The 27,992-nt window shown below is 36.0% G+C and overlaps 2 protein-coding genes across 3 annotated transcripts in view; both read right to left on the bottom strand.

Annotated features, from left to right (window-relative positions):
* Positions 1 to 6,641, bottom strand: part of Wdr89 (WD repeat domain 89) — an 89,874-nt gene extending 83,233 nt beyond the window's left edge. The window contains exon 1 of the mRNA XM_040274394.2: positions 6,553 to 6,641. The gene's annotated coding sequence lies outside the window, so the exon portion shown is untranslated. The remainder of the gene's footprint in view (positions 1 to 6,552) is intronic.
* Sgpp1 (sphingosine-1-phosphate phosphatase 1) lies at positions 304 to 27,992 on the bottom strand. Of its 2 annotated transcripts, XM_005322783.3 has the most exons (3): positions 27,128 to 27,991; positions 6,553 to 6,642; positions 304 to 2,724 (listed from the first exon to the last, which is right to left on the bottom strand). In XM_005322783.3, the coding sequence occupies exons 1-3, from the start codon at positions 27,809 to 27,811 to the stop codon at positions 2,173 to 2,175; spliced, it is 1,326 nt and encodes a 441-aa protein (XP_005322840.2). In that variant the 5' UTR covers positions 27,812 to 27,991; the 3' UTR covers positions 304 to 2,172. The 2 variants fall into 2 exon arrangements, with proteins under 2 accessions (XP_005322840.2, XP_077906152.1); XM_078050026.1 differs by lacking the exon at positions 6,553 to 6,642 and having other exon boundaries at positions 27,128 to 27,992.

Genomic DNA, 27,992 nt, shown 5'->3' on the forward strand with positions numbered 1-27,992 from the left:
AACAGAAAGAATAAAAACGAGGATCTCACAAAAACAGAAGGGAGACCAAGAGATTAAAGGAAGGGATTAGAAGGAAAGGAGGAGGGGATGGCATTGAGAAGTACTAGGAAACAAAATTTCCCAAATCATGCTATCTCCATGTATAAATATACCACAATTAATACCTATTATATATATAAGGTTATAATGTACTAATTAAAATAATGAGATCAAGGAGAGGGAGGAAGAGGGAAAGGGAATACTTCAGAATTCTCTACCAGATAATAGAGACAGATGCACAGAATGCCAACAAAACAAACATCCTTTAATCTTGAATTTGACTTTTATTTTAAAATACATTTAGCATAGAACTGTCATAGGACAGAAAATAATAAAACACAAAAAAATGGAATATTTTCAAATACTTTTGAGCTAGACATAAAAATTAATAGTATAGCATAGACCCCAAAATTCATTCAATAACCACACGTTTTTGAAAGAAAAGCTCTTTTCACATTTTCCAACGTACCGATAGGTTCCAAAGTGCCTTGGTTTCTTTTTAATAGGTAAAGAGTCCAAATTTAGTTGCTTTATTTAAAATTATCAGATTCAGTTTCGGTAAAAATTACCATGTCCCTAAATTCTCAATCAGAATTATAAAAATATGAGCTCAAATAGTTATGCTATGCAAAATAGATACATCTGAATTGATATTTCAGGATAATCATAGATATTGCACTAAAATCAGTAATCCCATACCTGATGTTCATTTATATGGAAAGTTAATTATCTTCTTTATGAATATCTTACTACAAATAAAATTATGTTAATCTAATTACAATCACACTTGAAAATATAAAGGCACAGACAAAAAAAAATAGTTGCATACTATACCCAAATTTTCCACTGTGAAAACAATAAAAAGTTTGAAAAATAATAGGATCTAAATGATTGATACTTATTATTTTTAGATTTTATAATTTATCTTAAGTAGCTAATAAGTGAGTATTAAAAGTTAACAGTGGGCAATCCAATCCTTTCCAAATTTAGAAAAATGTTTTTACATATGAAGCATTTGCACCGTCCCACCTAAAATTTCAACTACATTTCCATTCATTGGAAATATCTACCTGCAGTATAAACAATCAAGATAATGTGCAAAAAAATATATCTTGTTCCTATAACTTACAATACACAGAAAAATACCTACAAAAATGGAAATATTTATCCTTTTAGCTTTCCAATAAATTAGTGAGAAATTTTAGCCCATTCCACATTTCTTTCTAAATAAAGGTCTAAAGGATTAAGGGTGGTTTAGTTCAATCCCTGTTAGTTTGACATATATTTTTAAAATATTTGCCTGATTATATGTAATTAAGATAGAATTAGTCTTTTATATCACAGTATACATGGCATTTCTTAATTCAGCAACAGAAAGGCACAATTAGCAAGCAATAAAATTCAGTACCTGAATTATTAAACTGATGTACAAAACAGTTGCAAAAAAAAGTACATTCAACACAGTGTACAGAACTTAAAAAAAAAAAAAAGAATCTAAAAACTAATTTTTCTGAAAATTTGGTCCATTAAAAATGTCTCCCATGTTCAACATCATGGGTAACATGAAAGGTGATGGCAGTGTAAAAAGAGGCAGTAAATTAATATGTGGTAGCATATGAATTCTAGTCTATTAATTATGCAATTCAATTAGGAAATAGCTCCCATAGTAAATAAATGTTAAATATATTTGTTAATAACATACCTGTATTAATTCCAAATACACAGGCACAACTGTTTGCATATTATTATTGATTTAATAATACACCCCACAGGTTAAAAAAAACCTTAGGTATATTATTTTATATATAACATATATTAGATATATAATTGTATATTATGTACCTTAATATATATTATATATAACTTGAATCCATAATAGCACAAAACTCTCCAAACATTACATGAACATTCTAAATAGATACTTAATCATTTTCTCAGTATAGAAATAGTTCAGCTCACCTAAAACAATATCTGGATGTGCAATGATAAAAAGCACTGACTCTTAAGAATTTACTTAAATAATTATTTAAGTTAAATTCTTGCAAAAGCCTAACTCTGATCTTTTACTTAGAGTATATTTTTAGGTATCAGTAACTGATAACTTCCTTTCTTATCACAAACAGTATTTCCCCATCAAGAGATACCAATAAAGAAAAATATGTAGGGAACCAAAAATGTGATAGAGAAACCAACCATTCCATAGGTAATATATCGATAAGGAAGTTCAACTTCCATGTGCTGTCTTGCTTTTCGAATATCATCACATGGTATGTTGAAGATTTTACAGGCTAAAGGAATGGTGATCTTTTTCATTATATCTCTGACTATTAGTACAAATATCATTCCTATGAGGATCCGCAATATGGCTTTTCCAAACAGAGTCACAGTAATAGGAGGCCTAGTGAAAGGTAGTATCTCTAAAGAAGGATCTAATAGTAGACCCACGCTATAAGCAACATGGGATCCACATGCAATTCCAGCACCACTTCCTAGAATCTCAGCTGTGTCTCCACGGGATGTGCTCCAGGTATCAAGAGTGAAAGAAAAGATCCCTAAAGCTAAATGAAGACCGATGATGATTAGTGGAGCATATTTGTGAGTTTGGTTGAAGTTGTCAATCAGGTCCACAAATGGATAGAAGACAGCTAAGATTAAAATGGTATATAGGAATCCAGCAATAATGTCCTGGGAAAAGATAAAAGTTGTTTAGTATAGTTGTTTAATATAATACTATTTTTGGCATTTAAAAAATAGTATATATTTCACATTTTAAAAGTTGAATAGATACAAATTTTATAATTCTCAAAGTAAACTTTACAAACTACAAATGGTTGTAATGATAAAAAAATCTACTGGTAATAATAAAAGATTATTTTCATAGTTTTACCCTTTTATAAATTAAGAACATATACACTATATGCAAATTTATATTCAGATTCTGAACAATAAACTGTGCTTACATTGTACAGTTTTGTTTCTGAAAAGAAAGTATATTTATTATTCAAAGAAATAGTAACTTGCTGTCATACAGCTTACATTTTAGTGGAAAAGACTGAGGATAACTGTGTTTAAGTAAGAAAACAGATAAATATTATATTGACAGATAGTTACAAACATTGTGTAGAAAGTAAAACAGGGTGGGAAGGGCTCTATGAGAGTGGGAGGGAAGCCTGTCTGAGGAAGTCACAACTAAGCAAAGACTAGATTTTAGACAGAATTAGCCCTACCTTTCTTTACAGTGCTAGAGGAAAAGATTCTCCAGGCAGAGGGAATACCAAGTGCAAAAGCAAAGGCCTTGAGGCAGAAAAGTGGTGAGTTCAAGGGAACTGACAGAAATCCAGCATGCCTCAAATATCAAAGGGAGAGGAATATGATACAAAATCAAAGAGATACGTAGAAGTCCAATCATGTAGAACTCTTGTAGTTAGAGAAAGAGTTTAGATTTTATTTCAAAAGTGACAGGGAGCCAAGGCTGGAGATGTGTCCCAGAGATAGAATGCTTGCCTGGCATGCAAGTGACCTTGGGTTCAATCCCTAGTACTACAAAAAATAAAAATAAAATTCATATCTACATGAAGAGAAGGTATGTCAATGGATTTAGTAAAATACTTTAAAATTAGATTTAATTTTAATTTAATTTCTTTCCCATATTCGTAAATTGACTATGGGAAAGAAACAAAAGAATTAATAGAAGATAATTTACTGCAAAAATAAAGCTAGTATTTAAAGTAACTTTTCTGAATTATTCTTTTTTTAAACATATTATTTTGTGTTTTCATATTTATTTTTTATTGGACACAACATCTTTGTTTGTATGTGGTGCTGAGGATCGAACCCGGGCCGCACACATCCCAGGCGAGCACGCTACCACTTGAGCCACATCCCCAACCCCTGAATTATTCTTGAAAACATGCAAACATGTTCCATAATTTTTACCTTGAAACCAAATCCTCACATCTACTCTGTATCACTGAAAATCTTGTCAAAAGAGTTAACAGTCTCTATGTCCATGTCCCCACTTCCTACATTTTTCCAGACTCACTCCTTCAATGAAACCACCACTTTTCATGGATACTAGCAATCTTCATGACACTAAAAACAATGGTCACTCCTCAACTAGGACAGACTCCAGGAGTCCTCTACCAGAGTTACATTCCCAGCTCTTTTTATGTTTTATTTTGAGACAGAGCCCAGGCTGGCCTCAAACTTTGCAATCCTCTTGCTTCAGCCTTCCAAGTCACTGGGATTACCGGCATGCACCACTGCACCCAGCTACAATGGTCACTTCTCAACAGCATTCAATATAGTTGACCAACAGACTATCTGTCGAATATTTTGTCTTAAAATTCTTACTGGGAAAAAAATTAATGTAGGGTATAAGCCAGGTACAGAAGTAAACATCTATAATCCCAGTGATTTAGGAGACTCATGCAGGAGAATTGTAAATTTGAAACCAGCCTGAGCAACTTAACAAGACCCTGTCTCAAAATAAAAAATAAAAAGGACTAGAAATAGAGATCAGTGGTAGAACACCCCGGATTCAATCCCTAGTACTGAAAAAAAAAAAAAGATACATAAAGTGTATATGAAATTACAAAATTACTATCTATGAAATTACTGCCCAACAAAAGAACTATAATCTTACCAGTACTGTCAGATCTATTGGTGCACTGCCTCCTAATTCTATCACTGTATCCCTCCCAGAGGCAATTTCCAAGTCTGGATTTTGGCTGAATTAATTGTTTTACCACATATCTTGAAGCAAAATATTATCTAGTTTTGCTTCTTCCTGAGCTTTTTAAAAATATTACCATGAAGCATGTAGCCCCCCGGGTCCCTTTTTTTGATACCAGAGATTGAGCCCAGGGGCACTTAACCACCAAGCCACATCTCCAGCCACTTTTTATATTTTATTTAGAGACAGAGTCTATCTGAGTTGCTTAAGGCTTCACTAAGTTGCTAAGGCTGGCTTTGAATTCTGATCCTCTTGTCTCAACCTCCCAAACTGCTGGGATTATAGGCAGGCACTACCATGCCTGGCCCTTGTGGTCCCTTTTGACTTGTTTTTTACACTTAACATTAAGGTTTTTAGATTCATTCATTATATATACTTGTAGATCAACCACATTCACAACTCTATAATATTTTGCTTTGTGATTATACAATTCATCCATTTTCCTACTGCTGGTCATTCAGATTATTTTCAGATTTTGGATTAATTAACTGGTCCCGGTTGAACTTGAATGCTTCCTTAGTTGGCATCTATTCTTAAACCAACCAGGAGTATTATAAACATTACTCCTATGCTCTTTTTTGTGATGCTCCCTGGCACAGATCTGCAACTGTTTCTCTAGATTGTATGCTTAGGAATAGATTATCTGAATCATAAAATATGTTCAATTTTACAAGACAATAAAAAGAACAAGAAAAAAATGATACAACCCACTTGAAAACTTAGAATTCCATGAAATAGTTCATATTTTGTCATATTATGTCTTTTCTTCTATGCTTTATCTACATTCCTAGGGTGCCTTCAGAGACACCATGTGAGGAAAAAAAAGATTCCACATGAGATGCTGAGGGTAAAGATGCTAAGGGAAAATATACAGTTCTGTTGTCAAGGAGCTTACAGTTCACTGCAGATAACAGACAAAAAAAAAAAGCCATCCCAATTAAGGATGGAAGAAGGGTCACCTAATCAGTCTTAAGAAAGGGAAGATGGGGAAGTTAATGAGGCTTAAGAACATCTGCAATGAGTAATGAAGAATGAATGGGACAGCTAGCCAGGCCAAGACAGTGAAAAGGGCATTCCAAGCAAAGGTATTCCTAAAATCATAGAGGTAAGAAACACTCTGCATTTAAGTAAATGTAATTCTGCATGGCATCACATCTGTGGGAAAATTTACTAATCAGGAAACTGAATACTAGATGGAGTAGTCAAACTGGAAGCAGGGCTACTAATTAAGAAATTGCTGAGATAGTCTGGTCAATATATAATGCAGGTCAGGACTAAGGGGATGTCAATAGGATAGAGAGGGACAGGAAGTGAGTAGGTGTGGCTGTAAACAGAGCAGCCCCCTCCCCATGTTGCTGTTTTTGAAATGTAAATACAGTCTCAAAATAAAATATCTGATGTGAGTCTTAAAAATACTGATAGGAAAATGAAGAAATTTAGAGTTTCATATGTAAAGACATAGCCACCAGTCACTAAGTCTTGACTAATACTTAGTACTCTCCCTGGTTTCTGGACAGAGTACCTGGTTTCAGTTCAGTGACAGGAGAGGTACTAAAGAGATTCTACAGGAATATAAAACTGAGACACCGTTTCTATGAAACATGATTACTACATTCATAATTCACAAGTCATCATACTGGTGCTCTATAAAACAGTTATAAGACTTAAAATAACTATTTTCTCACTTAGGTTTCATACAAACTTGCAAATGATTAAAATTATAAAAATTTTCATCAATGTCAGAAAAAATAAAGCATCAAAAACAATGTTTTCCTTACCAGAATGGAGTGCATTCCCATGTAAATTCTACTTAGGCAAACTAGAGAACACCAGCAGGGAATAAGAATCAGTCCATATATAGGAGGATACTATAAGGGAAAGAAGTGAAACTGGTTAGATTAAGTTAGATACAAACAAGAAATAAAAACCAAATCACTGTACTAACTCCAGGGTTATCAAGAACTGTTTTTACTCCCCATTGCACTCCCAGCACCTAATTCAGGGCATAGCACATGTCACACACTAAAGAAATACTTTTCCAACGATGAACAAATGACTGAATTTACATGTTTCTACATTATTCTTTCTGGGAACTGGCTCATTTTTGCTTCTGAAGTACAGATTTGATCACTGGCATGCTACACGAGGAGGACAGACAGAAGACATATTTTAATATGGTTCCAAAATTAGAGTTGCTGGAACAGCCCCTGAATCTGGTCCATGTCAATGTTCTCACTTCCCTGGGGAGGAGGACCAAGAATTTTCTACCTAATTTCCATCAGTGATCACTATTTCTAATTTGCATTGACATTTCCCCTCCTCATATTCAATATCTAACACTTAGTAATTAGCTTTCCACTTCTGTGCCCTCCACTAAAATTTCAAATGCTAATACTGAAAAATTTTGCAGTGAGATAATGGGAGCAGAAACCTCCCAAAAGAAAGCATAAACAGAAAGTAAAGGCAACTCTTGGTATCAATGGCACCAAAGGAAGAACTGAGATTAGAGGGAAGGAGGAAATAATGGATGGGTATGATGCTAAGTTTGTAAAGGAAGAGGAGAAAGCACAGTCAGGGCAGTTTATACCTCAAATTTCTCAAAATTTGAAAGCCAAACTGAAGCCAAGAAGGTTGGAGAACTGGAGTTGAAAGAAGATTTTGAGAGTAGTAAATATTTAGTAACATTTGTTCTATTTGACTTCTCTACTACATTTTACATGGCCCTCCACTTTTTCTTGAAACTCTAAATACCCTTGAGAGCCCTGGCTTCACACTCTCTAGTTCGCTTTTTTGTTTCTGACTCAAGAGTATATCTTCCTCTTTTTATTCCTTAAACATTAGTGCAAATAAGGGGTTTTGTTTTGTTTTGACAGGGGAGGTACCGGGAGTTGAACCCAGGAGCACTTATTCACTGAGCTATGACCCCAGCCCTTTTTATATTTTATTTTGAGACAGGATCTCAATAAGTTGCTGAGGCTGGCTTTGAACTTGAAATCCTTGTGCCTCAGCCTTCTGGGTCGGTGGGATTACAGGTGTGCTTATTTATTTTAAACATTTATTTTAGTTGTAGATGAACACAATACCTTTATTTTATTTTTATGTGGTGCTGAGGATCAAACCAAGTGCCTCACACATGCCAAGTGAGCACTCTACCACTGAGCCACAATCCCAGCCCTTCTTATTTTTTAACTAGTACTGAGCATGCATTTTCCTGAGTTTAAGGACCAAATTCCAATTCCTGTATGTATCTCCACCTCAAAGTCCCTATGGAGTTAAAAAACAAACTCATCATCCTATCACTCACACAAACTTGCTCTATAATATTCTATATAAGAAACATGAATTATCCTTACTTCTTTTCTTATCCTTCTACTCAACCAAAAACTAAGCTTGACTAATCTGGCCTTACCAGGTACTACCTTCTAAATATTCCTTGCTGTCATCTCTTCTACATCCCTATTTATATTGCTCTTGCTCAGATCTTTAGTTTCTTTTACAGGCTCCCTATGTATTCCCTACTGCCCACTGTGCCCCATGCATGAGGAACTTTGTTTACTTGGGCAAACAGACATTTAACCATACAATGAGGTAAGTACTGACAGGAGTATACTAAAAATTCAGAGGTACCCTTGGGGGACAAGGGGTTAATTTATCTTAGAGATGTAAACAAAGTCTCCTAGATTAAGTAAGATTAAAAGATGGGTAGGATTTCATCAGAGAAAGGAATGAGTGAGTACAGTGCTAAAAAGATGGAGAAGATTACAAACAGCAGGAACAGATGAGCAAAGGCTTTTCTATATGCAAGAAATTGTAGGCAGTGAGAGAACAAATTTCTCTTCCTGATGAGGAAAACATCAACTAGCAAACACATAAATATGCAAATTATAATATAAATTACATGTAAAATATGATGAATGGTATAGAGGAAAAAAGAGAACAGGTGTTAAAGAATCAATAATAATCATGAATATTTTTCATGCTCTACGTTCAGGTTCATTGGCAGTTAGATTAAGGGCATGTGACCAGTTTTGGCCAATAAGCTGGGCAGGGGGGGGGGGTTGGGGGGTGGAGTATGCCTTATGACACTTTCAATCATTCTTGGAACCCTCTCTTCCCAGAGATGTGATTTTGAAAACCAAATGTTGAGCCATGTGTGAAGGCTGAGGCAGGAGGTCAAAGCCAGCCTCAGCAAAATTGAGGAGCTAAGCAATTCAGTGAGATCCTCTCTCTAAATAAAATACAATATAGGGCTGGGGATGTGGCTCAGTGGCAGAGTGCCCCTGAGTTCAATCCCTGGTACCCCCACCAAAAAAAAAAAAAAAAGGAAAAGAAAACCATATGTTGAGATGCATAACAAGATAGGTTATGCATCAGCTTGGGTCCTTGAGGTCATAAGTGAACAGAGCTGTTGGCTAACCTATAATGGATATGTAAACACAAATCAGAGAGAAGCTTTTGTTGTGTTAAACCACTGAGATGGGGGGGGTAAAGCCATTGCCACAATATAACCAAGCTTACTTTAATTTAAACAGAAACAGACATGGGATCAGGAGTTTGGAAGTGTTAGTGGGGCAGGTTACTGTTACATTATATAGAAGATGGTCTGTGGAGGGGCTGGGGATGTGGCTCAGTGGTAGAGTGCTCACCTAGCACCTGCAAGGCACTGGGTTCGATCCTCAGCACCACATAAAAAATAAATAAATAAAGGTATTGTGTCCAACTTAAAAAAAAAAAGAAGAAGAAGAAGATGGTCTGTGGAGACTTCATTGAGCAGCTGAGACTTGAGGCAAGACCAGATATAGGCAAGAGAATTAGCCACGCAGATACCTGAAGGAAGAACGCATACAAGGAAGGAAGTCAGCTGGTGCCAAGTTCCCAAAACTGGGAAAGAATCTAGTGTGGTCAGAGCAGAGAGAACACACATCAGAGGTAGAGAGGCAATGGGGGCAGATTAAGAACAGTCTGAGAGGCCACTGTAAAAAGACTGGAGATGTAGTTCAGAGGTAAAGTGTAGTCAGATTGACTGCTAGGTTGAGATTAAATTTGGGGGATCAAAGGCAGTAACAAGGAGACCAGTTAGAAGGCTTTTATAGTATTATCTAGGTGAGGGAGGATAACATGGTTTCTATTTCTACGGTAGAAACTCAAGTCTTTTAGATATTTCTGTTAATCTTTTAGAAGTTATTAATAGAACAAGACAGCCTAACAAATAAAGCAAAACCCTCTTAGCCTTTCCTTTTCCCCTAATCCATGGCACCTTCAGACTTCACTGCGAGGAAGAGTCGAATAGTTAGGAAAAGTCAATTTCATTTTAATTAATTGGTTGATTTGGGGGAGGCCATTAGCCTCTGCCTTCAGGGTATTTTCTCTAGAATTTGCTCTGAGAAAAATTCCTTATAAGAAACACCTGATTCAGTTCTGACTACATGATGGCTTTCATGTTACTTCCCATTGAATAATGGAATTCTGAGCCAGTGAGCAGGGAGGCAAAAAGTATTCCATCAGTAATCGTAAAGCAGATTTAAATAAAGACCTCAGATCTTAATGACCAAAGGAAATAAACTAGATAGGCTAAATAAGAACAATAGAACTAAAGTGGGATCATGTGAGGAAGAATTATGTATAACTAATTCATCTATTACATTTATTTATTTCATATTTAAGAATTTCCAAATTATATCTACCTTTAATTTTATGTTAAACTATCTTTAAAAACAAATTTAGAACCACTTTCTTCATTTAGATGTAACTGAAAGGAAAATAGAACTATGTGGAATTATCCTTTGCCAAAAAATAATTCATTAAAATATGTAATATATGAATATGTACACACACACACGTACACACTAATCATTTTCAGTCATCTATTAATTCCCCCATTTTTTCACGACTTTTTGGAGTACCCAAGGCTTAATCCTACAGATACTTCCTTTCCCTCTCTATATCACTCCCTTGATACAGTTCATATGCTCATAGCTTAAACTTATTTCTCTAGCCTGGACTTCTCTCCTAAATTCCAGAGTTGTATATCCAACTGCCTTCTTGATATTTCCATTTCAATATCTAACAGGCATCACAATGTAACGTGACCAAACCTGAACTCCAGGTTTCTCTTTCATCTCGACATTCAGTTGTTAACTGCAATCCTTATGTTAACCGAAAGAAAAGCATATAATATACACAGAAGGAAAAGAGAAGAGAATCCAAAACAACAACTGAACATAGTAAAATGAAAAAAATGAGAAACAAAAAGCGCATAAAAAAAGGTGGAAAAAACTGGCAAAATGGCAAAAGTCACTCCTGACTACTAATTACTTTGAGCAGAAACAGTTTAAGCTCCCCAATCAGGCAGAGATTTGGCAGAATGAATAATACAGTGTGAAAATATATACATGTGAAAAACACTCACCTTCAGATGCAAAGACACAAAAAAGTTGAAAGTGAATGAATGGAAAAAGATTCTGTGCAAACAATAACAGAGAGCGAGATGGGTATTTCAATACCAGACAAAATAGACTTAAGTCAAAAACTGTTCCAAAGGACAAAGGAGAGTAAATATTGACACAAGGGTCAATTCAATAACAAGATATAACAATTATAAGCATACATGCACCAAACAAAGCCTCAAAATAAACAAACCAATATGAGCATCTTAGTTGATGTAAAAAAAAAAAAAGAATTTGACAAAATCCAATACCTTTCACGATAAAAATATTTAAAGAACAAGGAACAGAAGAAGAGAATTTCTACAACATGATAAATGGCATTTATGAAATATAAACAAATAACATCAGATTCAATATTGAAAGACTGAAAGTTTTCCCTTAAGATTAGGAATAAAGGCTGGGGCTATGGCTCACTGGCAGAGCATGCACTTGCCTGGCATGTGTGAGGCACTGGGTTCCATCCTTAGCACCACATAAAAATAAACAAATAAAATAAAGGCTTTCTGTCTATCTACAACTACAAAAAATAATTTAAAAGAATAGGAATAAAAGAAGGACACCTCTTGCTACTGCTATGTAACACTGTACTAGAAGTTCTAGTCATAGCAATTAGTCAAGAAAAAGAAAGACTTCTAATTTGGCAAAGAAAAAGTAAAACTATCTCTATTCACAGATTTGATTCTAAAAAACTGAAAATCCCAAGCTCTGCCAAACAAAACAAAACAAAAACACCCCAACCAACTGGAGTTAATAAATTCAAGCAGGCATGGTAGCACAAACTTGTACTCCCAGCTACTTGGGAGTCCTAGGCAGGAGGACTGCTTGGGCCTAAGAGTTCTGGACTAACCTGGGTAATATATGTCTTAAACAAACAAACTGAAAACAAAACAGAGAGGCTGAGTACTTTTTTTTTTTTTTTTTTTAATACTGGGGACTGAACCCAGAGGTACTTAACCACTGAGCCACATCTCAGCCCTTTTTTATGTTTAGAGACAGAGTCTTGCTAAGTTGCTTAGGGCCTTGTTAGGTTGTTGGGTTAGGTTTAGGATTTTTGGTGGTGCTGGGGATTGAACCCAGGATCTTGTGCATGCAAGGCAAGCACTCTACAACTGAGTTATATCCTCAACCCCTCTGGCTTTCCCCTTAGAGTACATTCTTTTTATGGTTATCTAATCTATACCCTCTCTTCTGAAAACTTCCCCATGTAAACCCAGCAGTGTGGCCTGAAGACATGCTTACACTGTGTGATTTGAATCAGGAATGGATACTTGGCACTGGGGAAGCAGATTCAGTGGTTAGACTGTCTTTTTTTTCCTGAATTTCAAATAAAGTGCTAAGAGACCACACTGCTGGTGCTTACCATGGGAAGTTTTCGAGTAGATTAGAAACCATAAAAGAAAGTACTCTTAAGGGGAAAGCCAAAGGGGCTGAGATATAACTCAGTTGCTTGCCTGCATGATCCTGGGTTCGATCCCAGCACCACCAAAAAAAAAAAAAAATAGTATAGAACCAGAGGTGACACAGACATATGTATAGCAAAGCAGAGAGAGAGGACAAAGGGTCAGGAATGAGAGACACTATGTAATCCCAAGAAACAAAGACAGACAGTGGGCCTTAGTTCTCCTCACATTTTAGAAACTGGCTCCAATCCCTCAAGGAGGCCCAGAAGAGCTTTCATGCCCTTGGCTTCTATCAGATTCCCCGTCTAGTCTGGGGGTGGGGTGGGGGAAACAACTTCCTCTTTTTCCTTAAGCTAGTCCAGAGTTTATTTTACATACACACATACCCTTAGATAGATACTAACCTCCAACTAAGGTTACCTCATACCTCTCAAATGACTCAGATTCTATTACAGGTAGCTTTCTCCTTAGAGCCTCTGTTCTTTTGTGTGTCTTTTCCTAGGGCAATGTTATCTACTCCTGTCACTTTACTCTGTACCTACCTACCTGCTGATGACACCAAAACTGCCCAGATGTCTTTCTGGATAGAACTGCCTCCTAAAGAACTACAGATGAGTATCTTACAGACACTTCAAACTCAACAAAACTAAAACTAAAATAGTCTCCTCTGTACTCTACCCTGCACCTACCCAAATATGACCTGCTTCCATTATTTGCATCTCCACAAATCAAACTGCTCTCTCTCTCTCTCTCTCTCAGCTTCCCAAACACAATATCCAGGAATAATACTTTTGCCATCCAGTTAGTCATCATGTTATGTCAATTCTACCTGCAATATCTACCAATTTCATCCATATCTTTCTATTACCATTGCTGCTTATCAGGATTAGGTTTGTTTTTGTTTTGTTTGTATTGGGGATTGAATCTAGGGGGTGCTTTACGTCCCCAATCCTTTTTATCTTTTACTTTGAGACTGGCTGGTCCCAAATTTTCCATTCTCCTGCTTCAGCTTCTGGAGTCACTGAAGTATACTACCACACCTGGCCTTAAAGGAAAGTTTTTGTTTTTTGTGGGCTTTTTTTTTTTTTTTTAACTCAGGGCACTCGACCACTGAGCCACATCCCCAGCCCCAATTTTGTATTTTATTTAGAGACAGGGTCTCACTGAGTTGCTTAGTACTGCGCTTTTCCTGAGGCTGGCTTTGAACTCCAGTCCTCCTTCCTCAGCCTCCTGAGCCTCTGGGATTACAAGTGTGTGCCAATTTGCCAGCTAAGCAAAGTTTAACAGAGCCAGATACAACTTAAGATTTTTGGACCATACAGTTCATGTATGTCACAACCATTTAATTCTGCTATGTAGCATAAAAACAGTCAGATAATATAAAAATGAATGGACATGGCTATATTCCCATATGCTTTCTTTATAGACATTAAAGTTTTGAGTTTCACATAATTTTCAAATGCTACAAAATACTCTTTGGGCTTTTTACAACAATTTAAACATGTGAAAACCACTTATACTTCACAAGTCACATAAAGATAAGCAGCAGGTATGAGGCTATAGCTCAGTGGTACAGTACGTGCTTAGCATGCGTAAGACCTGGGTTTGAGCCCTAGCACTACAAAAAACAGATTTTTAAATTAAAAAACAGGAGCAGGCCAGTATTTCCAACCACACTGATCTAGGTCCCTATCCTAGGTACCTGTTATCTCTCCATGGAACTGGTAAAATAACCTTCTCCATGGTCTGGTCTCCCTATCTCCAGTATTCTCTCCCACTAGTCATTTATTTTCTATACTAGAGAGAGTATCTTCCAAAAATACCGATCTATTCTTGAAAAAAGAACCATATGTTCTATTCACACCAATGTATTTAGGGCCCTCCATTTTGCCTAGAAACTTTTTTTGTGTGTGTGGTGCTGGGGATTGAACACAGGGCCTTGTGCATGCAGGCACTCTACCAACTGAGCTATATCCCCATCCCCAGAATTTTTTTTTTAACTTTAATTTTTTTGCAGTATTGGGGATTGAGCCCAATACATTTTAGGCAAGCATTTTACCACTGAGCTACATCCCCAGACCCCTTTTAAAAAATTATTATTTGTTTTGAGACAAGGTCTCACTAAGTTGGCCAGGCTGGCCTTAAACTTGCATTTCTCCTGCCTCTGTCTCCCAAGTAGCTGGAATCAGAGGTGTATTGCACGACACCTGTCAAAAAAATATATATTTGATAATCATCTTGATTTTATTCAACAAGAAGAAAAAGAGATAAATGCAACAAAAGAAATGCATTTATTATTCTCTGTTGACATGATTTCCTCTATAAAAATAGCACAAGCACATGAGAATCTATATACAAGTTATTAAATTAAGGATATATTAAGGATAAGTTCAACGATGTATAAAAGCACCTACATTTCTATATTTCAACCACAAAAAGTTAAAATATTTGAATTTTAATAAAATATCAATTCCAATAGAAACAAAAATATAGCTAAAAATGAATCTTAAGTTTGACTTATATGGAGAAAACCATAAAGCTACATTGAGAGATATTTTTAAAAACCTAAATAATAAGCAGATTTACCATATTACACACTAGAAGACTCAATATTATAAGGCCATCAATTCTCTCATTTATAAAGTTAATTTATAAATGTATTGTAATTTCAATGAAGTACAGAGTTTTTCTTGGAAATTAAAAAGTTGATTCTATAGCATATACTGAAAGCAAGGACCCAAATTAGCCAAGACAACTTTAAAGGTAGGGAACTTGCATGAACAGATATCAAGTCTTACTATACTGCAATTAAAGCAAGAAAGATAATGTTATTGATAAAGACACAAACATACCAGTGAAACAGAACAGAGAACCCAGAATCAGATCCATACATATATGGGAACTTGATATGTACAGATGTGGCATTTCAGATAAGTTAAAAAAAAAAAATCAGACATGGTGGCTGCAATACAAAGGCAGGAGGATCACAAGATCAAGGCTAGCCTCAGCAATTTAGTGAGGCCCTAAGCAACTTAGTGAGACTCTGTCTCAAAAGTTAAAAAGGCTGGGGATATGGCTCAGTGGTTAAGTGCCTGTGGATTCAATTCCTAATACCCCCAAAAAAAAAAAAAACGTGTGTGTGGGTGGGTGGGTGTATAGGCTTCAAAAATGATACTAGATCTATTAATTATCTACACGAAAGGAATTAGATTCATACCTCAGAAAACCAAGAGAAAGTGAATTAAAAATTCACACATGCGGGCTGGGGTTGTGGCTCAGCCGTAGAGTGCTTACCTAGCACACATGAGGCCCTGGGTTCAATCCTCAACACCACAAAAAAAAAAAAAAAAAAAAAAGAGTAAAATAAAGATGATATTGTATCCAATTGAAAAAATAAATATTAAAAAAATTCACACACACAACTACAACTATCTTTTTAATAAAAATATAAGATATTTTTCTTTTGGTTCTAGACAAACTAAATCTAAAGTACTTAAAGAAAAACAGGAACAGTAAGAATAATTCTGAAAATGTAAGATATAAAGCCATCTTAAATGTGATAATGTACAATTTTGCACATATCAGACATATCAATTCTAAATTTAAAAAAATATGGATATAGACCGAACTACAAACTTAGTATGTGATAAAAGTGACAGTTCAAGTCAACATATAATCCACATTATTTGGGAACTGATGCAGGGGGATCAGAAGTTTGAGGCCAGCCTGGGCAACTTACTGAGAATCTGTCTCAAAAAACAAAGAAGAATGGGGATATAGTCCCTAGGATCAATCAATCCCCAGCATCCCCCAAATTAAAACAAAACAAAGAAAAACCATCATAAAAGTAGTATAAGAAGCTATTCTAAATGTCACAATAAAGCCAGTGCAACTATGAAAGAAAATATTAATACAAAAAAGAAAATTTTCTGTTTGACAGAAATTACAAAGTCATAAGAAAATTAACAATTTAGGAGAACACATTTCCAAATCACACCATACACAATAGGCTAATTTTACTACAATATAAACTAGGGCTTCAAAACTAGTAAGTAAGTAAACAACTTGGTAGCACATGCCTCGGTACAAGTACCAGTTACTAGAGACTAAGGTGAAGGGATCACTTGAGTCCAGGCATTTGAGATGAACCTAAGCAACACAGGAAGCTTATTTCTCAAAACAAACAAAAACCAAGCTGGGCGTGGTGGTGTATGACTTTAATCCCCCAGTGGCTCAGTAGGCTGAGGCAGGAAAATCATGAGTTGAAAGGCAGCCTCAGCAACTCTGTGAGGCCCTAAGCAACTCAGAGAGACCCTGTCTCTAAATAAAATATAAAAAAGGGCTGGGGATGTGATTCAATGATTAAGCGCTCCTGGGTTCAACCCCCATTACCAAATAAACAAAACTATTAAACAGTACAAGAGAAAAATATTATTTCCATGTAAAAACTTGTACAAAAATATTAGTAGCAGTGTTATTCAAAATGAGCAAAAAATGAACCCAAATGGCCATAGATTGATGAAAGGATAAGTAAAATGTGGCGTGCCCACCTAAATATATATTAATTAGCAATTAAAGAAATGAAGGCTTATAGCACAGATATATGCTATGAGTGAAATGTAAAAATATGCTGGGTAAATGGATATTTTTAAAAACCATTATGCAAAGTGAAAAAAGCTAGTCACAACAGACTACATATTGCATGTTTGCACATATATGAAATTTTCAGAATAGAAAAATCTATATACACATGAAGTAGATTAGTAGTTGCCTAGAGATTGGGGGAAAATGGAGAGTGGCTACTATAAATAAGGACTTTCTTTGAGGGATGTTGAAAACGTTCTTAAGAGGATTATGGTAACAGTTACACAATTCTATAAATATACTAAAAACTACTGAATTGTGTTTTTTGTTGTTTTTGATACGGGGTCTTACCCAAGCAATCCGCCTGCCTCAGCTCTGTATACCTGAGACTACGGGAACATGCCACCATATCTGCTTCAAATGTACATTTTAAATAGGTGAATAGTATGAAATTGGATTATGTATCAATAAACTATTATGTAGCTGGGTACAATGACACATGCCTGTAATCCCAGCAACTCAGGAGGCTGAGGCAGGAGGATTCCAAGTTTAAGGCTAGCCTAGGCAACTAACAAGAAGACCCTGTCTCAAGATAAAAGTTTTTTCTAAGAAGGGATGGAGATGTAGCTCAGTGGTAAAGCCCCTGAGGTCAATCCCCAGCACTGCCACAACAATAAATAAGTAAAAAAAAAAAAAAAAAAAAAAAAAAAAAACACTAAAAAAGGAGCTAGGGATATAGCTCAGTTGTAGAGCATCACTGAGTTCAATTCCTACCATGGAAGGTGGGGAATTATCATATTTAAAAAAAAAAAAGCAGCTGGGGGCACACCCTTGCAAACCCAGCTACTCAGGAAACTGAGGCAGTGATTGCAAATTAGAGGCAATGAGCAATTTACCAAGATGCTGTCTCAACATTAAAATTGTTTTAAATAATAAAAAGGACTGGGGATGTAACTCAGTGGTAAAGCACTTCTGGGTTAAATCCCCAGTATTTAAAAAAAAAAAAAAATTGCCCTAGCTTGTTTTGGCAGGCAGTTCCCAGGAGGTAGCAGAGAAGAAAGAATCAAGAGTACAGCATCTTACTGGGAACTATGCAAATTCATGGCCAAGTATTAATCTTCAAGCATAGGGAGAATGTCCTCCAGGCTGGGGACAAACTACTAGAAAGAAATAGGCTACGAATCCCCAAAGTTCATGTAAGTTTAGCATTCTTACTACCAAGCAGTGGAAAGATGAAACTGTGTAGAGCAGTTAGAAGGTTACCACCTAAGTCATGAAGCTAAATTAACTCTAGGCTGTTTATTCTAGACCCATCCTAGCAAGACTAAAAGGATTAAGCTGACAAGTAATTTAACTGCCTCCAGAACAAAGTCCAACACTATTTTAAAGGGATAAAACAAAGTCCAAAACCCTGAAAAAATAACCAAGGAGCAAGAAAATATAATCTATAACCAGGAGAAATGTTCAAAATACACCAACATGATAGAGATCATAGGATTAATAGATAAGGGCCTTAAAACAACTATTAAAAAAAAAACTTATAACACATTAAGCTGAGAAATGAATGACTTTTGAAAAGGTTTAAAAAGATACAAAATACACAGTATCTGAATTATACCCCATCTTACTTGATGATATTATCAAAACATTAGACACTGTAGAAAATCAGTGAACTTGAAGCCATAGCAATAGAAACTATACAAAAGGAAGCACACAGAGCAAAGCCATAGCCAAACAAAAAGCAAAACAAAGAGGCTGGGGTTGTGGCTCAGTGGTAGAGCTCGCCTAGCACGTGGGAGGCCCTGGGTTCCATCCTCAGCACCACATAAAAATAATTAAATAAAATAAAGGTATTGTAAAATAAATAAATAAATATATATATATATATATATATATATATATATATATATATAAGTAAAATAAATGTATTATGTCCAAATACATCTAAAAAATATTAAAAACAAACAAACAAAAAGAGCATGAGTGACCTGCGAATAAACATGAAACTGGAATTCCCAAAGCAGAGGATGTGTTGTGGCAGGCAGTTACAAGGAAACAGAAGAGGAAAATTTTTTTCTAGAAATAATGCTGCACATCTTCCAAATAAAATAAAGTACAGGGGCTGGGGATGTGGCTCAAGTGGTAGTGCGCTCGCCTGGCATGCCTGCGGCCCGGGTTCAATCCTCAGCACCACATACCAACAAAGATGTTGTGTCTGCCGAAAACTAAAAAATAAATATTAAAAAATTCTCTCTCTCTCTCTCTCTCATGAAATAAAATAAAATAAAATAAAATAAAGTACAAACCCACTGACAAGATCAATAAATCCTAAGAAGAAATATAAAATCATATCAAATCATATCATTTTAAAATTTCTCAAATCTAGTGACAAAGAAAATCTTAAAAGCAGTAAAAGACATATTATTACATACAAAGAATTATAGATAAGAACTATAGCAGACATCATGCTGATATCTATGGAAACCAGAAGATAATGAAGCCATATATGTAAAGTGTGAAAGAAAAAAAACAAAATCAACCTAGAATTCTGTATCTCATGAACATAGTTTTCCAAAGTCAAGTCCAAATATTTTTCAAAGAATAAAGCTAAGGGTTAGGGATATAGCTCAGTTGGTAGAGCGTTTGTCTCACATATACAAGGTTCAATCCCCAGCACCACAAAAAAAAAGAGGGGGTGGGAGAAAATGAATAAAGCTAAGATAAATGTCATTGCTGACAGATATAAACTAGAAAATATGTGAAAAAAAGCTGTTTAGGCAGGAAATTTCACCAGCTCCAAACCTATATTGGCACATTCTAAACTACATTCTGAAACATTATACAAAATGATAATGTATTATGGGCTTTATAATATATACATAAATATGTGTTATAATACAAAAAGGGGAGGTGGGAAAATGGTAGCATACTATTGCAAGGTTCTATGTTATACCTGAGTGGTAAATTACTTAAAAAAGAGCAACTACTGAAAAGAGGAAAGATGTAGAACAGTTAAAAAAAAAAAAAAAGCATGGGGCTGGGGTTGTGACTCAGTGGTAGAGCACGCACCTTGCATGTGTGAGGCACAGGGTTCGAACCTCAGCACCACATAAAAATAAATAAAAACACTGACTGTGTCCATCTACAACTAAAAAAATATTTAATAAAAAGCAAAATAACAATGATTTAATAAAAAAATAGAGAATAAGCAGTTCACAAAAGAGGAAAACATAAATGGTCAATAAACTTAGATAAAGCTCTTTAAACTTTACTGAAAAGAAAAATGCAAATTTGTTAAAATTATCTTGGAGAAAGACCAATAAGTGTGACAATATATTGTCACATTAAGAGTGTAGGAACCAGGTACTGTCATATATTGCTAGTAGGAATGTAAATAGGTACAATCTTTATAAATGGCAATATTGCATTACCTGTTGAAAATCAAATGTATATGCTGTATTCTACTGTTTTTTGACATAGGGTTTCACTGTGCTGCCCACATTGGTCAGGCTGGTCTCAAACTTCAAGCAGTCCTCCTGCTTCAGCTTCCCAAGTAGTTGGGATTATATACATTTACCCCAACACATGCTTAAATACATATATTCTTTGACACAGTAATGTGTTAATAAACATATAAATAGTCACTGTATCTCTATATTTTATGACTGAAAATCTAAAGGTACTAGACTGTTCAACCTATTAAATTAGGCTATATTTATATATTAGAACGCATCATGCAAATGTGAAAAAATAAGATAGCTGTCTCTATAAAACACAATGAATTAACATGATAATATAATGCATTAGTCTTGTATCCTATAGCCAGATGCCTGGTTTGAATTCTGGCTTTATAACATATGTAATTTCTTCTGAAAATTAGTGGTGATAATACTGCCATAGGATTTTATGGGGATTAAAAGAATTAAGTCATGTAAAACATTAAGATAATCACAAGCACCATTAGTATTTATTAATTTCTGGGTAAAAGAAAAATCGTGTGTGTGTGTGTGTGTGTGTGTGTATTATTTTATTTCACTTTTGTGTACTGAGAATTGAACCAGGGCCTCGTCTTTGCCAGTCAAGTGTTCTACACTGAGCTACATTCCCAACCCCTCACAATATATCTCTAAGTTAAAAAAAAAAAGATCAAGAGCCAGAACAATAGAGTATGTCACCATTTGTTTGAAAAATGAAATATATAAATATACATCTATAAAAGTAAAGACTATCTCTGGAAAGCTAAACAAGAAAAATACAATAAATTCTGTAGAAAAGAACTCCTAGTAACTGGGACAAAGAAAAGGGAACTGTACTCTCTTCTTCATATTTTTATGTAAATTTAGAATTTTCTACAATCAATGTATTACTTATTTAAAAAGGAACTGCAATTAATCTTAAACCAAGAATTTGTAATAAGCATTTATAAAATCATGAAAATGTGAAATTCCAATACAAGTGTTATGCTAGGTTAAAAACTAGCATAATATTGTATTGACAATATTTAATAAATTGTTTCTTCCCAGAATTACCACAGTAATCCATTTTCCTTGGCTCTTTTTTTCCCACCTTTTTTATTGGTGCTTCACAGTTGTACATATTGATGGAATCTGTTGTCACATATTCACACATGCACACTTCCCTGTCTCCTGGAGTTTCTTTTGGTCTTTGTTATTTATGACCCACTTCTTTGGCCCTTATTTCTTGCTTTTCTTCCCTTTATTTTTTAATGACCCCACAGATATCTTCCTCTGTTATGTACAATAAAATTTTTTTGTTAACAAATTTATTTAGTTGTAGATGGACACAATGCCTTTATTTATTTTTATGTGGTGCTGAAGATTAAACCCAGTGCCTCCAATGTGCTAGGCAAGCGCTCTACCACTGAGCCACAACCAATAAACTTGTATTTTGATAGAACATCATATATGCTTTTCTTTTCCAAAGCTCTGTTAATTTTTTTTTTTTTTTGTACTGGGGATTGAACCATGACTACTTTACCACTGAGCCACATCCCCAGTCCTTTCTATTTGAGACAGTGTCTCTTTACGTTGCTGAGGGTCTCACTAAGATGCTAAGGCTGGTCTGGAACTTGCCATCCTCCTGCCTCAGCCTCCTTAATTGCTAGGATTACAGATATTTATTGAATTTTTTATTTATACTAGGTAAATAGAGGGAAGGCAGGGGAGAAGTCAACATTTAACACATTTAAGGCACAAATATTTAAAGCCAGGTACAGTAGCCTGCACCTGTTATCCTACTTGGGAGGCTGAAGAGGGAGGATCTCTTGAGCCCACCAATTTGAGACCAACCTGGGCAAAACAGTAAGACCCCCATCTCAAAACAAAAACAAAATGACACACAAATATTTGTGGATACTCCATATGTATGTACATATACAAACACAAGTTATCTTTTCATGGCATACAAAGCTGTTCTTGTTTTTTAAGAGCCCTAATTGTTATTTCAAAAATAGCATTTATTTTTACAAAGACACTATAAAAATTATACACAGAGAATGACTTGAAATGAGTTTTCTGTGTAAAACCTTGACTCAAAGTGTCTACATTTCAATCCAGCCTCTGCCATTATTACCTGTGTTAATTTTTAATTACACAAAGTCCTTGGTACCTCATCCATAAACTTGAGTTAATAACAGGACTAAATTGGAATATTACAAAAATAAGTTAAATGAGATAATGGATATTTCAAACAATGTCTCATCCACAATAAGTCCTTAATAAATATTAATAAGGGGCTGGAGTTGTGGTTTGGTGGGAGAGTGCTTACCTATATGTGTGAGGCACTGGGTTTGATTCTGAGCACCACATGTAAATAAATAAAATAAAGGACCATTGACAACTAAAAAATATTTTTAAAATAAATAAATATTAATAATAACATGTACCTATTATTATTAGGTACATGTTATTATTAATTAGAAAAAGTATACTTTAAGATAAACTTCAACTAAAATATTATTAAAGCAAGTATATACTTAGAACCTGTTTTATGCCATATTACTTAAAAATTAAGAATTTGGGGATGGTAGTGTAGCTTAGTGGTAGAGCTCTTGCTTAGCATGCCCAAGGGCATAACAACAATAACAACAAATTATTTCTGAAAAAAACATGCAGGGCTGGGGTTGTGACTCAGCTGTAGAGCGCTCGCCCTGCACATAAAATAAAATTGTGTCCAACTGCAACTAAAAAATAAAATTTAAAAAAATGCAAACATAAATGCAAAAGAAATTGCTTCATTTATTTTAGATTTTTAAAAATAGGATTATGTTCTTTATATAAGATGTTCCATATTTCTTTTTTAAAAATATTTTTTAGTTGTAGATAAACACAATAACTTTATTTATTTATTTATTCTTATGTGGTGCTGAGGATCGAACCTAGGGCCTCAGGAAAGCGCTCTACCACTGAGCTACAACCCCAGCCCCTCCTTATTTCTTAATTTTCTCCCAGTTCAAGCTACAAAAACTTCCAAATAAAATGAGAGCAATAATAATTATATTGGCCAATGGACCTTAAGTTATTTAATCCTCATGGGAATACCATATCGTTTTCTATTTCATGTCATCATAAAATATAGATAAGGTTTTTTGTTTGTTTGTTTGTTTTCCAATGCTGGGGATCAAACCCATCTGCCTTTTACATGTGGCACCAGGGCTCTTCTTGAGCTCCATTTCCAGCCCTCAAAAAAGGCCTTCAAGCAACTGCTTGTAGCTATACTATTCCAATATACCTTACAAAGACTTGAAGACTGGAATTGCAAAGAGGCTGAGACAGCAATCTTTTTAAGAAAAGATTATTTTCGAGATATATAAAATATATTCTAAGGAGCTCATATTAATCTTTGGGGAATTTACTCCAGTTCCTGAATGTTCCTCATTTATGTAATGGATCACAACCTCTGTGAGTAAATTGTAGAAATCTGTACTTCTGCTAATTTGTTTTTGTATACTGTCACTTTAAGAATAAATTAAGAGCATAAATAAATAACAAAATAAAGATTTTTTAAAATAAAAAAAGAACAAATGAAGAATAATGAAACACAAAGGATTAATTTAAGACTCCATTTATGAGATGAATCTTAAGCAAATTTCAAGAAGGGTAAGTGAAGTAGTCATGCCCAGCCAAAAGAAAGGTACATGAGCTAATTCAGTTGAGAAGCATTTCAGCATCACAGACATATAAAGAAGTCCAGACCTCTTCCAAGCAAGCATTTGGGTCATATAAATGGACAAGACTATCTACCAAAACTGATGCTAATGAGAAAAACACCAGGTTTTCATTCTTTAATTCTTCTCCCAGTGTTTCTCTTTTTTTTTTTTTAATCCACTCTGGAAATAGCAGCCCACAATGCAGTACAATACTCACTGATAGAAAACAATTTGAGCAAACGAAGATAACTTTTGTTTGAAATACATAAAAAGGATTCAAGGAAAAATTAAAAGGCAACAAAAAAAAGTCATTTTGATTTTTATACTGAATTATTATAGTCAAACATTTGTAAAGAAAGAACTTTTATGTAAGGGATTTTTCCCCCAAAACAAATATACAAATTTAGGAGTTTACTCAAATTTAGAGGAAAGATACATAAAATACGAAATTTAAACCATTATAAGATTAGCTGGTACAGTAGGGTATGGCTGTAATCCCAGTGACGGGAGCTGAGACAGGAGGCTGGCAAATTCAAAATCAGCCTCAGCAATTTAGAAAGATCTATCTCAAAATGAAAAATAAAAAAGGCTAAAGATATGGCTTAGTGATAAAGCACTCCTAGCTTCAATTACCAGTAACAAAAAATAAACAAACAAGCCATCACAAGATTAATTCTGATATGATTGGTCACTTTCCACATCTGTAAAAGGACATGTTTAAGAGTAGGTGATTCTTAACATTTTTGTTAGCTCAAATTTCTAAAACCATATTTACAACCCCAAACACTGAATTATATATACTAGGTTCTTCAAAATCTATAATGTAAACTTGTTCAAATAGTTCAAATAATCCTAAAATTATATCTACAACCCATAAACAATTCAGAAATAGTATTTTCAGACTTCCTGTTAGCATGTGTCCTTAATAAATGAAGAACAAAAACAGCTATTTTCTCTTACTTCAATTGCTAATATTAATAGCATATGACAAAACTACTCACTGAGGACACATTACAAAAGGCCTCCCAACCTTAGAATGCTGAGAGTCTTGTGAAAATAAGAGACATTTTATCATCTAGTCAGTAAATATCACACTAAATACAACTCACTGGCAATCTTAAATTCTGAAATATTCAGATTAAATGAAAATTTTGAGGTATTTATCTACTGTGCAAAACAGGCAGCACTGGTTTATAAACTGAATGTCACTGTGTATTCCCTTTGGTTACATAGGAAGAAACTTTGTATGGTACTATTCCCTCCTAATTCTTTTTTGTTTTTATAACTTTATTTATTTTTATGTGGTGCTGAGAATGGAACCCAGTGCCTCATACATGTTAAGCAACACTTTACCCCTGAGCCACAACCCAGCCCTAATAAATCGGCCATTCTTAATACCCACATCGCATATTCTGTATGTTCCAATAACAGAAACACTATACAGAGCTATCCATGGGGACAAGATTTTACCTATACTGAAGTTGCATGGAGGCTAAGTAAGCTTATTATAGCTTTTTATACTGGAGTTTTACATAGAATGTGTTATTTCTCAATGTAAGACGATCTTGTGCATTTAAAAAATGCAGGAAATCTGCTTCCTTAGATTCTTCATAATTATGTGCTTTATCCTTTAAAAAAAAATTTTTTTTTAGTTGTCGATGGACCTTTATTTTATTTATATGTATGTGGTGCTGAGAATCGAGCCCAGTGCCTCACACAGGCTAGGCAAGCGCTCTACCACTAAGCCGCCAACCCCAGACCTCTGCTTTATTCTTAAGGGACTGGTCTGCAAGACTAACAAATCATATAATTTAAGACGGTTAAAAACAAACCCAGTAATTGAAGAATAAATATTTCTTCTATATGAAAGCTAAATAATTTTTAAACCAATAACATTTATGGACCATAAAGAACTCAAAACTGGTAGGTCAAAGGAAGTAGGCAAGATAAAAATGATTAAAAACTCATCCCTGGCTCTCAGTCTGACCCTACTGTCATATCCACCATTTTTACAAACCCATTAGTCTGAGAACCCTAGCTTCAAGAATAACTTTTAAAACATGTATTTTTACAGTTAACGTGACAATAGTACTGTAACAGCTCACAAACTTGATTCTACAGATCAGTGAGCCTGAAGGTAATTAAATGCTGTCTATCAGCAAATTAGCAACCACATCCCTTAAAAACAGAACTCAGACTCTGCTCCATTAACTTCCATAAATAGCCGCTCTCGTTTAAAATGTGTTACTTTATTGCTTGGTACTAGCACGAGCATGTTTGTTTTGGAACTATACCACGGTTTTGTAAACACCATCTCACAAGAGAGCCAACGACTTTTTACCTGTGTCGGAAGCAGAATCAGTTTGGAGTAAGTCACCATATATTACAGTGAAATTGGGTCTCAGTTACTAAGTGATCAATTAAGAAAATCCACTTCCACGATGCATCCCAAGAATTAAAACAATTTGAATATTCAGCCAAAGTCCGATGATAATATATGACTGCATGAAAAATGTAATATTTACACTTTGCGTGAAAAGTATGCGATTAAAATGTAATCTAACTGGCTAAATCTTCTAGGTTTCCCCCCAACACTTTTTTTTTTTTTTTAACGGAAAAAGGGCCTCTTTACCGGTACTGTGAAAACCTATGCAAAAAGAAGTTTGGGAGGGAAATGGCCAAATTAAAACAGCTGTAAAGAGCATAGAGTTCTTTGACGCCCCCGAGGCTGAGCGGGGCGAGCAGAGAGGCTTACCTGCCAGCGGCCATAGGTGAGGAGGACCATAGCAATGGGGATGGCGGTGCCAGACATGGCGTGGGTGGAGGGCATGCTGTACTCGGAGTTGTAGAAGACCTCCAACTTGACCACTGGCGGCGAGGAGGGTCGCGGCCAGCGGATGATGTCTTTGGTGCACTGGCCCAGGTACATGACCAGCACCCAGATGATCACCAGCCTGCGACCCACCAGGGGGTCCAGGTTCCAGATCCAGAAAGGGAAGAACATGATGTAAAAGAGTTCGTTGCCCAACTCCGTGCCGAAGCAGAACAGGTAGTAGAGCGGCCAGTTGCTCACGCGGGCCAGCTCGCCCTCCTCGCCCGTCAGCGAGTTGCGTCGCAAGGAGCCCGCGCGCTGCGACGAGGTCGGGCCCAGCTCGGCCGCCAGCCCGTTCCGCACGCCGTTGGGGGCGCCGCTGCCGTCCGGCTTGACTGAGCACTGATTGCGGTCGCTCCCGGGAGGCTGGGGGCCCTCAGTCGCCCCTGACTGCCGCCCTCGCCGCCGGGGATCTCCGGCGAGCGGCGCTTCCAGCTTCTCATCCTCCCTCCGGTCGGCTGAGCGGTTCGGCGGCGCCTCCACCCCGCACAGACGCTGGAAACGGGCCACTTTCTGCGGCTCCTGCAGACAGGCAGCCAGCTGGGCTAGGTGCTGCCTCAGCGACATGATAACGGGACCTGGAGGGCGAGCCGAGCCCCAGCGCTGCGAACCGTCTCCGCGCGCCCAGCCAGCGGCAGCAGCGCCTTGCTCGACGCGCTGGAGTCTGCCCGTGACGGCGCCACAGGCCTCAGCGGCCGCCACGCGCCCCTCCCTCCCTGCGCGCGCTCTGCCACCTCCCGCGGCCTCC

Source organism: Ictidomys tridecemlineatus, chromosome 5, assembly GCF_052094955.1.
Source record: "Ictidomys tridecemlineatus isolate mIctTri1 chromosome 5, mIctTri1.hap1, whole genome shotgun sequence".
NCBI classification, from domain to species: domain Eukaryota; kingdom Metazoa; phylum Chordata; class Mammalia; order Rodentia; family Sciuridae; genus Ictidomys; species Ictidomys tridecemlineatus.